This window comes from Equus przewalskii, chromosome 3, assembly GCF_037783145.1.
Source record: "Equus przewalskii isolate Varuska chromosome 3, EquPr2, whole genome shotgun sequence".
In the NCBI taxonomy this organism is placed as follows: Eukaryota; Metazoa; Chordata; class Mammalia; order Perissodactyla; family Equidae; genus Equus; species Equus przewalskii.
This window is the reverse complement of record NC_091833.1, coordinates 64,043,039-64,057,361: the sequence shown is the minus strand read 5'-3', so window position 1 is coordinate 64,057,361 and position 14,323 is coordinate 64,043,039. Positions and strand designations below refer to the sequence as shown.

General features: G+C 40.0%; 1 protein-coding gene across 10 annotated transcripts; it reads right to left on the bottom strand.

The window, feature by feature from the left end:
* Positions 1-291: 291 nt before the first annotated feature.
* On the bottom strand, positions 292-13,993 carry GRSF1 (G-rich RNA sequence binding factor 1). 10 transcript variants are annotated; one of them, XM_070614728.1, is made up of 11 exons: positions 13,315-13,810; positions 12,285-12,389; positions 10,448-10,604; positions 9,208-9,363; positions 8,663-8,806; positions 7,862-7,997; positions 5,979-6,163; positions 5,059-5,180; positions 3,306-3,441; positions 2,873-2,948; positions 292-1,666 (listed from the first exon to the last, which is right to left on the bottom strand). In XM_070614728.1, exons 2-10 carry the CDS (start codon positions 12,285-12,287, stop codon positions 2,899-2,901), a joined length of 1,089 nt encoding a protein of 362 aa, XP_070470829.1. In that variant the 5' UTR covers positions 12,288-12,389; positions 13,315-13,810; the 3' UTR covers positions 292-1,666; positions 2,873-2,898. The 10 variants fall into 10 exon arrangements, 8 of the variants coding, with proteins under 8 accessions (XP_070470829.1, XP_070470828.1, XP_070470832.1 ...); XM_070614727.1 differs by having other exon boundaries at positions 12,298-12,389; positions 13,315-13,805; XM_070614731.1 differs by lacking the exon at positions 13,315-13,810 and adding an exon at positions 13,079-13,285 and having other exon boundaries at positions 12,298-12,389.
* Between the last annotated feature and the right edge of the window lie 330 nt (positions 13,994-14,323).

Below are 14,323 nucleotides of genomic sequence, written 5' to 3'. Positions count from 1 at the left end.
ATTAGATAACTACTGCTAGAGAGAAATAATCACACTTCTAATAGATCATACAGCTACAGACACTAGTTCTCATAGCTTGGGACACTCAACCATATGTGAAAACACATTTCCATCAAAGTAGAAATACTGAAGACGTCAAGCTGGTTGACTAAGTCATGTTCTTATAGGATGATAAAAACCAACACAACTGAAAATTAACCATTTCTTTTTACAATTATATACCAGGACTTGATGTAATAAAAATATATTTGGTTGATTCACACACTCCAAAATAAATACTCTTAGGTAACCTTCAGCCTGAAACAAGCCTTCATTTATTGACTACTTACAGTACAGTGATTTTGTATCTGAGCTGGTAATCAAAGATGGTTATGTATTAAGTGAGAGAAGACATCATCTCTCTTCCAGATATCACCTCTCAGAAATCTGGGCTAATTCAATTTTAAGAACCAGAACTGCATCTCCTGGTAACTACGTGGCAGTCATCACCTGAGAACAGGAACAAGGCAAATAAAGTATACAGGATTCTGATTCTCCTACACAGGTGCACGTAAAGTTAGTTTATTAATGACTACATTTTGAAGCCAACCATTTTGATCCAATATTTAAATAACAAGCTGTTTAATATTAAAGCAGAAGGTACTGCCACAATGTGACATTAATACAGCTTTATCCATAAACCCTTCACACAATTATACATTAAATGCTATTTTTATTTAAGCAAGGCACCCCCTACTTCTTCTAAAATATGGGATGTGCTACCCCACTGAAAAAGCAAATGAGGAGACTTAAATTTTTTCCTATCTAGAGCTGGTTTAAATTCAAGTGAAGCCATTAATGTCCTTACCAGTCGGGACTGTTCTGATATGTCAATTCACAGTTTTGAGACTAACAAACCAATACCCTTAAGGGTCACCCAAAACCACAAAAAAAGGGGGTGTCCATATAACTTTTAAGTTGAGACTAGAATTCCCTCCTTAAGTACACAGGAACCAATGTTAATGCCTTTAGCACAAGGCTTGGAAAGGCAAAACATTCCTAAAGACATAAAACTGCCAAATTGTTGTCATTTACACTCACTACCCTGTGGGGTTTATTTTTTGTTTTGACTTATTTTTAATTCTTACCCCTATCTAAGTAATCAAATAGACCTAAAATTAAAACTACTCTGCCAAACCGTAATGGTTCAAAGGTCTGAAACCTTTCCTTGCTTTGGTGAGTATTTGGTTAAAATAACTCAATGTTTTATTCCATGAGAAGTTTTACATCAGAGCTCTGAATTCATAGGTAAAAAACAAAACCTCAACCAGATCATTTTTAAAATGGGAGAAAGATTTTAAAGGACAGTACTGAATAAAAACATGTAGTCTTTACAATGGGTAACATGTCCTCTGTGAAATCAAACTGTTTAATCATATAAAATAAAGACCAGATTTGTAAATCAGACCCTAGACAGTTTAAACAAAAATTTAAATTTGTGGTTTTATTTCATTATCCCAAACTGAACCTTTCCTTTCTCTTTCTAAACAGTCCACTATGGAATTATTCTTATAAGTAATTAAGCCCAAACCCCAAAATCCTTTCTCTAGCAGCTGCTGCTAAAAAACTGGAGCTTTATATCCCATGTCCAAGAAAGATGTGCAAATGAAATGCTTCTTGCTTCATCCTGAAAATAAAACGAAAAATGTTGCACATTTACTCAAAAGAAAAAGTACTGCACATGTTCTCATACCATTTAAAATTACAAATTCAACCACTTTTTCTTACTGATTTAGTACAAGTTATGTGACAGATCAATTAAGTTAAGGTGAAGAAAATTCAACAGTTAGGCATTAGTGTTTGCACCCTGATATAAAGGTAGTAGATTTTCAGAACTGAGCACACAATATATTTTACATAAGATTTTAGCTAATATAAATATTTAACATGACAATATTGTGAGACTTCACATCCAAAAATAGCCTATGGGGCTAGCCCCATGGCCGAGTGGTTAAGTTCGTGCGCTCCGCTGCGGCAGCCCAGGGTTTCTCCTGTTTGAATCCTGGGCGCGGACATGGCACCGGTCATCAAGCCACGCTGAGGCAGCATCCCACATGCCACAACTAGGAGGACCCACAACTAAGAATATACAACTATGTACCGGGGGGCTTTGGGGAGAAAAAGGAAAAATAAAATCTTTAAAAAAAAAAATAGCCTATGAAAACTATGGTAAAGAAACACCCCAGGTGTTTTCAAGAAATCATTATAGTTAAGTGTCTCAAAGGAATGCACCACATGTAGAAAAATGATTACAATACGTTAAGATTTTTATGGGGGGAAAAGACATCACGTGACATTTAGTCAAGGGAAGGGACATCAAGACATATTTAGATGTGTCACAGGTTAAGTTAACTCTATGAAATCATGTACTTCCTAGGACAACCACTTTCATATCACCATTTTAGGGAAAGAAACAGTGGTACATTCAGTGTATACATCCTGGTTTCAAACGTGTTATTCTAACCATCTTAATATCTTAGAACTGAGGAAATGTGCTTAAACTTTATGGGAAGAAAAGCTAATGCAAGGCACATTTTCAGTATATTATGATTTATAACTACAAAAGGTGAAAAATTATTTTTAGGCACATAGCATGATGCATGTTGGGAATGATGCCAAGATTTTATATGGGAAAAATACTCAAAGGCACTATACAATCATAACTAATTCTATTGCCCAGAAGAACTTCATTTCTTAATCTGATGCTTCAATTATCATGATCAGTTTGATCTTTATTTAAAAGAGAATGGCTTCCACTATATTACAAATTAGTGAGTTAATGATTAATTTATCAATTGAAAATAATTTCTGCAATTAAATCTTTCAAATTTACCTTATTATCTGGAGTCCCTGGAAGTCTTATTTTCCTTTTGGACATGAATTCAGGAACAATTCAATATACCTATGGTCTGGGAATGACCCAAAAAAAAGAGATTCATTTTAAAAATATGAAAAGGCAGAAATAATACTGTAGCCATTTTTCTGGTACTTCAGACAGAACCTCAAATCCTTTGCCCATTCCCTTCCCTAATTAAAAACAAACAAAAAATCCTACCTAACTCTGGATAGAAATATTCAGGATAAGTAGCAAATAAATGGTTTTCATTATATTATAGTGCTTTGTCCTTTTTACTTTTAATTTAATAGTATTAACACAGTGCAATTTTCCCACGGAAAAATTCCAGGCAAACTCCAAAAGAGAGAAAGGCATTTGTGAACAAAGACAGACATCAAAATTAACAATGAAAACTATGGGCAGCACTTACGAACATGCGACCGATCCTTGAGCATGGCTGCAACAGCATCCTCATGGGTATCGAAGTGCACATCAGCTTCTCCAGTGGCTTTCCCACTGGAACTGTATTCCATGGTGATTCTAACAGGCTTCAGTGGAGCAAAAAACTAAACAATGAACAAAGGAAGCCAAAAGGAACAGAATGGTATGAGGCCCAATTTCTAGAAGTCTGGTAGCTCTGCATTTTTCTTTTAGACTTTGATTCATACATCTGCTAAATTTGTTTTTAGGAAATCTCTTTAAGCAAAAAAATAGATACACATCTATCATCTTTTCTGGCTTTTCTGATTTTCTTAGAACTCAGAGTTACATTTCAAATATCTATTCACAGAGAACTTAAACTATAAATATAATACTATACAAATAGTTCTCAAACTTTTATTTTTATTTTTTTTAAGATTTTATTTTTTCCTTTTTCTCCCCAAAGCCCCCACGGTACATAGTTGTATATTCTTCGTTGTAGGTCCTTCTAGTTGTGGCATATGGGACGCTGTCTCAGCGTGGTTTGATGAGCAGTGCCATGTCTGCGCCCAGGATTCGAACCAACGAAACACCGGACCGCCTGCAGCGGAGTGCACGAACTTAACCACTCTGCCACGGGGCCAGCCCCTCAAACTTTTATTTTTTATACCAACAAGGACCACTTTTATTATTCCTCCCACACACATCCCTCCCTGTTTCTAAAGACTGTCCATCAAATACACTTCATTTCATAATAATTTATTTTTATCATTTTTTAATCAGACACGTACCTGATAATTAGTTTCTTATAAGCACTACCACACTGAGTGGTTATCGTTCCAAACCAAAACAAAAGAATGTAATGCTTTAATGAGACTGTGCAACCTTCATTTGGGTAAAGATATGATTCCTATTAGGCTTTTTGAAATAATAAAGACAACTCTGAGGCCCCACTACTAACTGACGACTCTGAGTTTGGATCCACCTTAAGTATATATGAACCTCAAGTTCATGAAGTCAATAAGGGCTTTGTTGCTTTATCTTTTCATTTCATACAGTGCCTATTATAAAATCAAAATATTCTTAAAATTCCTTTTCTCAAAAATTAGCGAATCCTGGGGCCGGCTCCGTGGCCGAGTGGTTAAGTTTGCGCGCTCCGCTGCAGCGGCCCAGGGTTCGGATCCTGGGCGCGGACATGGCACCACTCCTCAGGCCACGTTGAGGCAGCGTCCCACATCCCACAACTAGAAGGACATGCAACTAAGATACACAACTGTGTACAGGGGGGGTTTGGGGAGATAAAGCAGGAAAAAAAATAAATAATTAGGGAATCCTGATGCAAGCAGGATACATGGTCTAATGAAAGCTCAGGGCATTCAGGAGTACTGGATTCCTGTCTAGTCTATAACTGCTCTGTGACAAATTCTCTCTGAGTTTCAGTTTCCTAAACCCAAAAACGAATGGGTTGAACCAATTTAGAGAAAAACCAAACTTTCTACTTTGAATGCTAAACCTACACCATATCATTATGCATCTATAAAATCCTCTTATCCATTACACATTTGACCTTAAAATGTAATAAACCCCACACTTTTCAGCTAAAGAGAATAAAATAAGCCTCCACAACCATGGAGATGCCATCTTACTGTCCAGAGATACTCCAGAAATACTGTATTTTCCTCTCTGCCTTCCCCAAATTAACAAGTTCAATTTCAGAACTTTTGTTCAAACCTATTGAGATTGGATATCTTACTGCCACACACGTTTATAATGTCTTGGGCATTGGCTTGGAAAGGCAATCCTCTCATGTGGACAAAATGTAGTGAAGATGCAGTTCCAAAATCAGCAGTCTCTGGAAGCTTTTCTGACATCTCCTTAGGCAATTCTGAGAAGTGGAACAAAAAGCACTGTCAAGAACATAAAAGCTTCAAGAGTTATTTCCAGATTATAATTAGGTCTAACATTTATGTCAAAATTCTCAAATCCTCTTGAACCAGTAAGGAAGAAGGGCTTTAATTTTAAAAGCCAAATGATCTGGAATTTCTGCTACCTGACAAATATCACCCGAACACCCATAAGGATTTAGTACCTCAAACTACTACCAGATTACAAAAGAACATACCTTTCTGTAACAACAGAGAGAAGGAAAAGTGATTATGAATGAAAAAAATAAAGGCAAGAGAAACTTTCTGGGTTATTGGCACTCAAAGAAAAAAAAAACGAACAAATATGGTAACAATAAATGCTAGGGCACCAGTTTAAAAGGATTTCTCAAACTTCAAATATTCCAGATGTTGCTTTGGGGTTAGGAATCTAAGGAGTACTTAAACACAGAGGTAAATAAAACTCCTCACTTTAGTCAGCTTTCCTACTCTCTACCCACATCTTTTCCCACCTTAGTTTAAATGTTCACATTTTACTTCCTTTTATTCTATTTGTGCCATCCATCTTGCGATACAGAACCTACAAAAATGATTAAATAAAAAAACCTTACAAAATAATTAAGTCCTTCTGCATATATTCAAAGTCCCTACTACATTCAAAGACATATTAAATCTTTAACTCAATTCCTTTGTCCTATAACCTTATAATTTCATACAATATGGTCATAAAAAAATATTTTAATAAATATCAAAACATACAAGATAGACCCAAGGATTCCCAACAAGAGGCACATCCTTACCTACTTCCTTCTCACTTTCAAAAGCTGTCATGGGCCGAATATCCTCATTTACTTCGTGTTCTTCAAAGACCATTTCTGGCTCAGTTATATACTTAGCAGTAAGAGAAGATGCCATTTTCTTTCCCTTATGAGAACCAACGTGTGTTCGAACCTCATTCCTTCTGCTTGGAAATATCTCTATATATCTAGTCAAAGCAAAAATGAATAGCCACAAATGGTCCAAAGTAACTTTACACTGAACTCATTTAAAATAAAACATGCATATATAATATTTCCAACAGCTATGAAACATAGATGTCCAAAGATAACAGGTGGAGGCAAAAGTAAGAATGGATATAGATCTTAGCCCATGAAAAAGTACTCTCGACAGAACAGGTCACTGCTTTAATCTCCCCCTCGCACCCAAGATAAGTTTCCTTCATATACATTTTAACAGTATTTTCTACTGTTTTGCTTCATGAGGACAACTATGCTAAGGCTAATGGTGTGCATGAAAAGAATTAATTTGGTAAGAAGGGTTCTGTTGCTTTTTACAGTTGGTTAACAATCTCTTGAAGCATCAGTTCAATTCTGTGAAAATTATGTATTTATAATTTTATACGTGTGTAAAATATTAAAAGTCACAGTATATGAGGACCTAACTTCCCCCAGAACTTCGCTAAGAAGCTAATGAGAATTCATGAACTAAATGTCAATTCTGACTTACTATCTGCTTGGCAGGAGGACTATTTATTAAATCCAAGCTTTTGGAACTAGTTTTCTTTTTCTCAACACTGCTTATCCAAATTAGGCAATCAAGCTTGAATTGTAAAAATTTGTATTTACAAACCTATAAAGATTAGATGGGCACCACTTCTTAACTTATTGAAGATTTCTACACTGCCTTAACATTCCCATATAAAAACAACACTGATGTGTTCCAAGATACACTATAAGAAAATATGAAGAGTACTAAAAGAAAATGGAGTGGGGGAGTGCTTTGCATACACTTTTTTCACTGAAAAAAAAAACTTAATAAAGACCTTTGAACCAATTCTATAAGTTGATCTTGAAATACAATGGCTTTGGAATGACTTTTTGTTTTTTTAAACTTTAAAGGAGTCAAGTAAAAAGGCCAGAAAGCAGCAAAACAGTGATTTAAAATTGACACTTAAGTACTCCTCCAAAGCTTAAAAGTTAGAACACACATGAACCCACCCATCACTATGTGCATCCTCATGGGATGTGATATGCAGTGTACAGCATCACCTATAGAGTAGTCATATAAAATGTTAACCTGAACCAATTTAAGACTTTAACTCTGACTTCCAGTTTTCAGGAAACAATAGAGGATACAAAGCAACAAGTTAAATGACACTATGAGGAAGCAATAAGATAAACACAGAAAGTGAGACACTGTACAGGACAGCTGACCCACTTCCTTCAAAAGTCAATTGCATGTAAAAAGGAGGGAATGAAAAAACAAAGGAGAGGATTTGCTCTAGTTTAAGAGAACTAGAGACATGGCAATCAAATGCAACATGTGGACCATGTCTAGACTCTGGTGCAAAAAAAAAAACCACAACTGTGAAAAGACATTTTTGGTATAACTGGGAAAACATGATTTTGGACTGGCATTAGATAATAAATTATTGCTAACTTTGTTAGATATGATAATACTGGGATCATGTAAGAAAATATTTTTAGAGATGCATACTGAAAAAACATGCAGCAAATACAACAAATATTAATAATTTATTAATCTAAATGATGGGCATTTGACAGCTCATCAAACTATTCTACTTTTCTGTGTTTAGATAATTTTACATAGTCATATTACAGCGCATTCATCAAAATGACCCAATGTCTGATACTTCTGCATGATCAGCATCAGCTTCACTCACCGGTTACCAATCTCTTCCCTGTGTTTCAACAGGGCTTGGCTGGCCATTTCTGGTTCTTCAAACTGCACATAGGCTTCTCCTGTTTTTCTTCTCCCTCTGTAGTCCATGACAAAAGTAATGTCTACTATATTCAGTCCTAGGACACCAAAAAATTACTACAAATTAGTCCTGCTAACAGGTGCTTTTTTATCCTTAGAATTAAAACATTCATTCACATACTATCATTTTTTTTTTTATTTCATTAGTAAAATTTGGGTGCTGATTTGCCAGTCTCAAAGCTAGATACATGCCTGATGGGAAGAAAACTATTATGCAGCCAAAACACCTAATAACACCTACACATCCATATTTCCAGAATATTTAGAATCCAACCAGTCCATCTGAAACACACAATTCTTTTTTTTTTTTGCCATTAATTATATAGTAGGGGAAATAAAGATTTAGACTAACATCACTACTGATGGTGCATATTTTACAGCTAAGAATTAGATGATAATGCTTTTAAATCATCTAATTGCTACTGTCTAAGACAAATAAGGCCACTCTTATGAAGAGGCTATTTTCCTCAATAGTAAATAAACCCACAGGAAATCATTTTGAAATCTGACATCCCCCAAAGATCCGAGTAATAGGTCAAAACACTTACATAATCTATAAGACTGGAAATCCGAGTGAAGAGTTCTCCCATAAAGAACCAATATAACTACCTGCAGTTACCCAGGAAAAGGGTCACCTGACACACAGACGATAACAACGGGGAAAAAAATATGAGGCCCCAAACATGACATAACTGAAAAGCACCTGCAAAGAAGTCCACAATGTCTTTCTCATTGCAACTATAAGGAAGTCCTCTCAAACGGACCACGCCATCATTTACCACAGGTGAAGATTTGACCTGCAGGCTCTTCATTAAGGCATCTACATCTTCATTGTTTATCTCATATACTACAAAGAAAAAGCACAAAAGATATGCAAAACTTACATAACAAAGAAAGAGACCATTTAAAAAGAATCACATTTGGTAGATTATCCAAGAAGTTAAAAACTAGTACATTTCATCTTTATATACTTCTCTGGAGAAAATAACAAATGACATTTATTGAACATTTACTATTTGCTGGGTGTAATTCATTTAAACATCACAACTTGTGAGGTAAACTTGATCAACATCCTCATTTTATAGATAAGAAAATGAAATTATCTCTGTACTTCATTTTACATCTTATAAAAGGGTGTAGTCATAATATCTAACTACTTCACTATTGTTAAGGATCAAATGAAACTGCCTTGGAAAGCATAAAGTCTAATGTACTGATCCAGAAAAGGCAGAACGTGCCTTCACATACCTTCCACATACCGCTGCCCCATGTACATGCGGTGCTTTTCTAAGGCTTTTTGCACATCCTGCTCTGATTCCATTTCAATTAAGGCGTCACCCCTTCGCTTTCCATCTCTATTTAAGAGGAAGTGTATTCCATTCTCACCATTGCGGATTCTGCAGTCTAGAAGTACGTGAGCAAAACCAATTAAAACCAGAAATCAAACTTTTACCTCAATTATACAAGTCACTGGAATGCAATCTTCAAACAACAAAACAAACCAGGAACCAAAATACCTGTCACATTCCTTACACAAACCGTCATCACTGAAGCCATGCAAATGCTAATGAGGTGGTAGTCTCTAAAATGTTCCGCATGAGAAGGATAAGCAAACCTTAGCACATAAGCTTAGGATCTGATCATTAAATGGCAAATCAGGCCAGGTTCAATACAAAATGTATTCTATCCCTCCCAACGCCTCTACAATCATTTTCAAATCACTTAAGGAATTTAAATATGGTTCGGTTTATGCATAAGTGTCTTCTTCTGTTACAATCAAAGCCATGAGAACTCTTAAATATCTCCTATAAGAATAATTTCGCTACCATAATTTAACTTTTCTCCCTTTTCATTACTAAGGAAAGACATCCTTATACTGCATACTTATAATGGGAGCAAGCTGAAGATGTCAGTGGCTTTATAAAATGCTTGACGCATATACTATTATGCACACTAAGGTACTTAATATATTGTTACATCATTTTACAACATTTAAGGTAGCATCTTCTAAAAGTCTCTTGAGAGGAGAATTAAAAATCAGTCAGACAGAAACTTAAAAAATCAACCACACATGCCAAACATGTTAAGGGAACTATTATCACTTGATATCAAGTGATCTTGTATTCTAAATGTATGTATTCATAAAGAGCTACTCTTAACCTATATTCTCAATAACATATTTCTACTAACAAGTTTGGCTTTTTGATACGTACAAATTAAAACTTCAGAGAAACTGGTTTCATACCACGTAGTTTTAACATGAAATTTTTTGTTGCATTCAAAGTCTTTAAACCAGGTACTTCTCACAAATGGCACACATGGTGCACTTGGTATGCATATGTAACCAGCCAGAATGAGACAATTCCCAACCATCAAATAAGAAAGATGTCTACAGCATAGCCTAACTTGGATTTTGTGCAACTAGGATTTTGTGCAACTACCTTTTACTGAGACAAAATTACATATTTAAAACAGACATAAAATATACCTGAGAAAAAGTTAAGCACATCTTCTATAGTACACGACCATGGTAATCCTTGAGCTCGAATGAGATAAACATCATCCACATCCTGTCCTAACTTGGATGGCGCCACTTCATACTCAGGGAGAGGTGGAAGGTCTTCCAGGTAGGTCGTTTTGGACTCCTTCCAAGAGAAATGAAGAAATGTAAAAATATCTCTCTGACAACCTACTTAGAAAATGTTTATTTCTACAAACTAACGCTCTGGATGTTATTCTTAGGGGACAGTTACTATTTCAGAGGCAAGAAGTAAACTTCACAAATCTAACTCATCCTCTTTTGGCTTAAATTGTACATCCTAAAGCAACGAGCAGGTATATCCTAAGGGTTTGGCAGGACATAAATTTTATTCAGGGCTTGTTTTTAAATTCATCAGTCCCAAATTACACCTAATAATATTGTTTTAGTTAAGGCAGGGTAAGAGAGGTCCCTTCGATTTGACAAATATCTGAGTGTCTCCTAATCACAGTGGGCCATGTGAGGCCCTCATCTCAAAAAGCTTAACCCCTAGGGGGCTGGCCCAGTGGCACAGTAGTTAAGTTCGGCGCCATCTGCTTCAGCAGCCGAGTAAGTTCGAGGGTTCAGATCTCAGGTGCTGGACCTACACCACTCATCAAGCCATGCTGTGGCGGCATCCCACGTACAAAATAGAGGAAGACTGGCACTAATGTTAGCTCAGGGCCAATCTTCCTCACCAAGAAAAAATTTTTTGAAAAAAGCTTAACCATTTAGACTAGGACAAACATACAACACAAAATGCTTTAAGTGCTGTTATTATAAGATATTATAGGAATTCAAAACAGAGCACTAACAGAAGAAGAATTAAAACATGCTATGAGATGGGCCTTGAAGTAAGGCTAGAATTCTGACATGGATGTATAACGGACAGGGCATTCCAGTTTGAGAGGCAAGGGGAAGAAGCAATATGAACAAAAGCCCATTTGCAAAACAGCAATAATCCCATTTGGCTAAACGGTAGGGTACAATGAGCAGCCAAAGAAGATGAGCCGGCAAAAGGAACTTGGTACCACATAGCAGAGAGACTTGAGAGTTAAGCTGAGTGTGTGTCCTTAATCTGGTGGGCAAAGGGGAGTTAATGAAAGACAGTTAGGAGTGGGTAAATCAACAAGACAGCAGGCTGCTAGGAAAGATTCATCTGTCAACTGGTATGTCAGACCAACTGAATAAGGAAAAGATCATAAAAGGCAACAGCAGTTATGTGAGGTAAGAGGTGCCTGAAACATACCTAAAGAACTGTATTTTACAAGACTAAGCAAAAACTGGTATTTAATAAGATTCCAACAAGCGCTGCAACCATAATCAGAGAAGACAACTCAGGTTTTAAGACTTGCGCTCGGCTAGACTAAGGAAAGAGATTTTTTTGGACCATCCCACTATTCACATGAAGACCTACGTCTAATTTTAAGGAGTTAATGATAAATGTAAATCTCTAGCAGAGGTCTAATACATACTTAATAACGCAACAAGCACTACAATTATCAACATGGGAAGACAACTCAGGCTTTAAATCAAGTGACTTGCACTCCATTGGGCTAAGGAGAGAGAGACTTCACTCCTTTGTACGTTCCCATCATTTTCATGAAGACTCGTATAATTTTAGGAATTCGATGATAAATGGAAGCATAGTGTGTAACACTAGCAGAGGCTCAACAGATATCATCAGTCAATTTAACAGGAAAAAAACAATCAAGAAGAGAGTAGCCAGCTCGCAAAGGCTTATTACACACAGTTTGTGCTTTTAATAAAGGCAACAGTCCCCATTTTCCCAGAATTCCATAAGCACCATAAGCTTTTACAGAAAAGGGCAGCAGAAGTCTTGGGCCAGGATTCAAATCAATTAGCTCAGCCACTGGCAGACGGCAGCTATGCTGATTAGCCTCCGGGTTTCCTTAAATTCAAGGAGAAACACAAATTGAATTAAGATAAATATGACCCAAGGCATCAAGAGTTGGGCAAAGAGTGTGCTGACATTTCCCAGATGCCACGTAACAAGGAGAAAAGAAAGCTTTCTACAAGGCACAAAATATTTGCAATCTGAGTTCTTAAAGCATACGCTGACTTTAAAAAAATAAAAATTTAAAGAAACTGTAGACTCTCCCCCGGGTCCCCCAATCTTGGCCTCAGCCCTAGACGCCCCCTCCCCAGGGCCCCTTTCCCCCAACAGCACAGTCTCCAAACGTCTTCCCCGACGACGGCGACCTATGGTCCGAAAGGACCTTCTGTCAGAGGAAGCGGAGGTGCAAAGGTGACCTTCAGTAAACTAGGGCAGCCCGCCTGTCCCCAGGGACACAAGAGAGAGCACAGAGCTGAGGACGAGCCTCGGTCCCCACGAACCCAGCCCACGCAACTGTGCGTGAACCTTCCCATCAGAGGCCCGCGGGGCGCGCCGAGGGCCGCCCAGGCCTAGAGCTCCGGCTGCACGGAAACTCCCAACCATCCGCGGGGTCGGGCCTCCCAACTTCACAAGCAGCGGGCGGGGAGCGACAGGGATGCGTGTGATGGCGTCAACAGCCTCACAAAACCTACCATGGGCCGGCGGGAAACAAGGCCTCAACATTCACCCCCAGCCACACTTACACTGCCCCACCGACCAGAGACTCGAGAGGAGAACAAAACAAGGAGAAACCCCGAGGGCTGGCGGAGCGTCCCTTGTTCCGGGGCCCAATAGGAGGACTGGGCGGCCGGGGGGCGGGGGTGCGGCGCGTGCCGCGGCTCCCCAGGCGCGCACGCGAGGCGCACGCGGAGGGGCGCGGGGACGCGTGCGCGCGGCCGGGGCAGGGTCCCGCGCGCGGCCCCCCGCGGCTCCCACGTACCTGGCTGTAGCTCCGCGCCGGACCCGCGGCCGCCGCCAGCGACTGCGGCAACAGAGGGGCGCGCAGGGCCGGGTAAGAGGCGGCTGCCGCAGCGGCGGCGGAGGTGGCGGCGGGGGGAAGCCCCGCCAGCCTCCCGGCGGGCGCAGGCCCGGTCTGGAGGCCACGCGTCTGAGAGGCGGCGGCCGCGGCGGCCCCGAGCAGCAGCAGCAGGCGGCGGCGGCCCGAGACGCCCGAGGGGAAGGAGCCGGGGGCCGAGTAGAAGGGCAGGCAGGCGGCGCCGGTGCGCCGGCAGCTGCTGCAGTTGCAGCCGCAGCCCCGGAGCAGCGCCCCGAGCACCCAGCGCGTCCCGGCCATGGACTCCGGAGGCGGCGCAGGGCCTGGAGGCGGCTGCTGCTGCAGCGCGAGCGGAGAGGAAGTGGAATCCAGGGCCGGGAGGGGGTGCGGGCACATGCGCCGCCGACACCGCGGCCAGCCGCGAGGCGGGGCGGGCGGAGGCGAGCGCGCCGCTCCGCCCGCTCTCCGCCCTTGGGGCGGGGCCCGGGGCGCGCTCCCCTGGGCGCCGTGCCCGGGGTTCCTTCACCCGTGGAAACTGAGGCCTAAGAGGCCGAGGCGCGGGCCTTCGCGCTCTGTGGAGGGCAGACCTGGAACGCCAGTCTGCTGACACCCCGCACTGTCCCCCGGAAACACGTGGCGGGAGGCCAGAGGGGCTGTTTGTGGAAGGCACTGTGATACTGTGGTTATAACAAGAGCTTGGGATAATATCGCAGGGGGTTGACTACCCCCAAGCTTAAGATATGTGCAGTTTCTGTCTTTTAAAATGAAATGTGTAGACAGTATACGCTGATAATGTATATGACAAAGATAACTCCTCCCCTAATGAGTTAGTGTATTAACAAGTGTACAGGCAGAGATTTGCAAAAGGACTGGTTGTGCGGTTTTCCTCTTCTTGTGGCCAGGACCGGTCTCAGATTTAGAGGCAAAAGGGAGAAAAATCTTTTTCTATCTTTTA

Bases quoted from the DNA above. Each gene is read 5' to 3' on its own strand.
- GRSF1 (XM_070614726.1), bottom strand. From the start codon at position 13,764: ATGTGCCCGCACCCCCTCCCGGCCCTGGATTCCACTTCCTCTCCGCTC. The intron at 9,364-10,447 runs GTATATTTTATG...ACGTACTTCTAG, and splicing joins TGTGCTTAACTTTTTCTCAG to ACTGCAGAATCCGCAATGGT. The intron at 7,998-8,662 runs GTGCTTTTCAGT...TTGGTGTCCTAG, and splicing joins CATTGTGGACTTCTTTGCAG to GACTGAATATAGTAGACATT.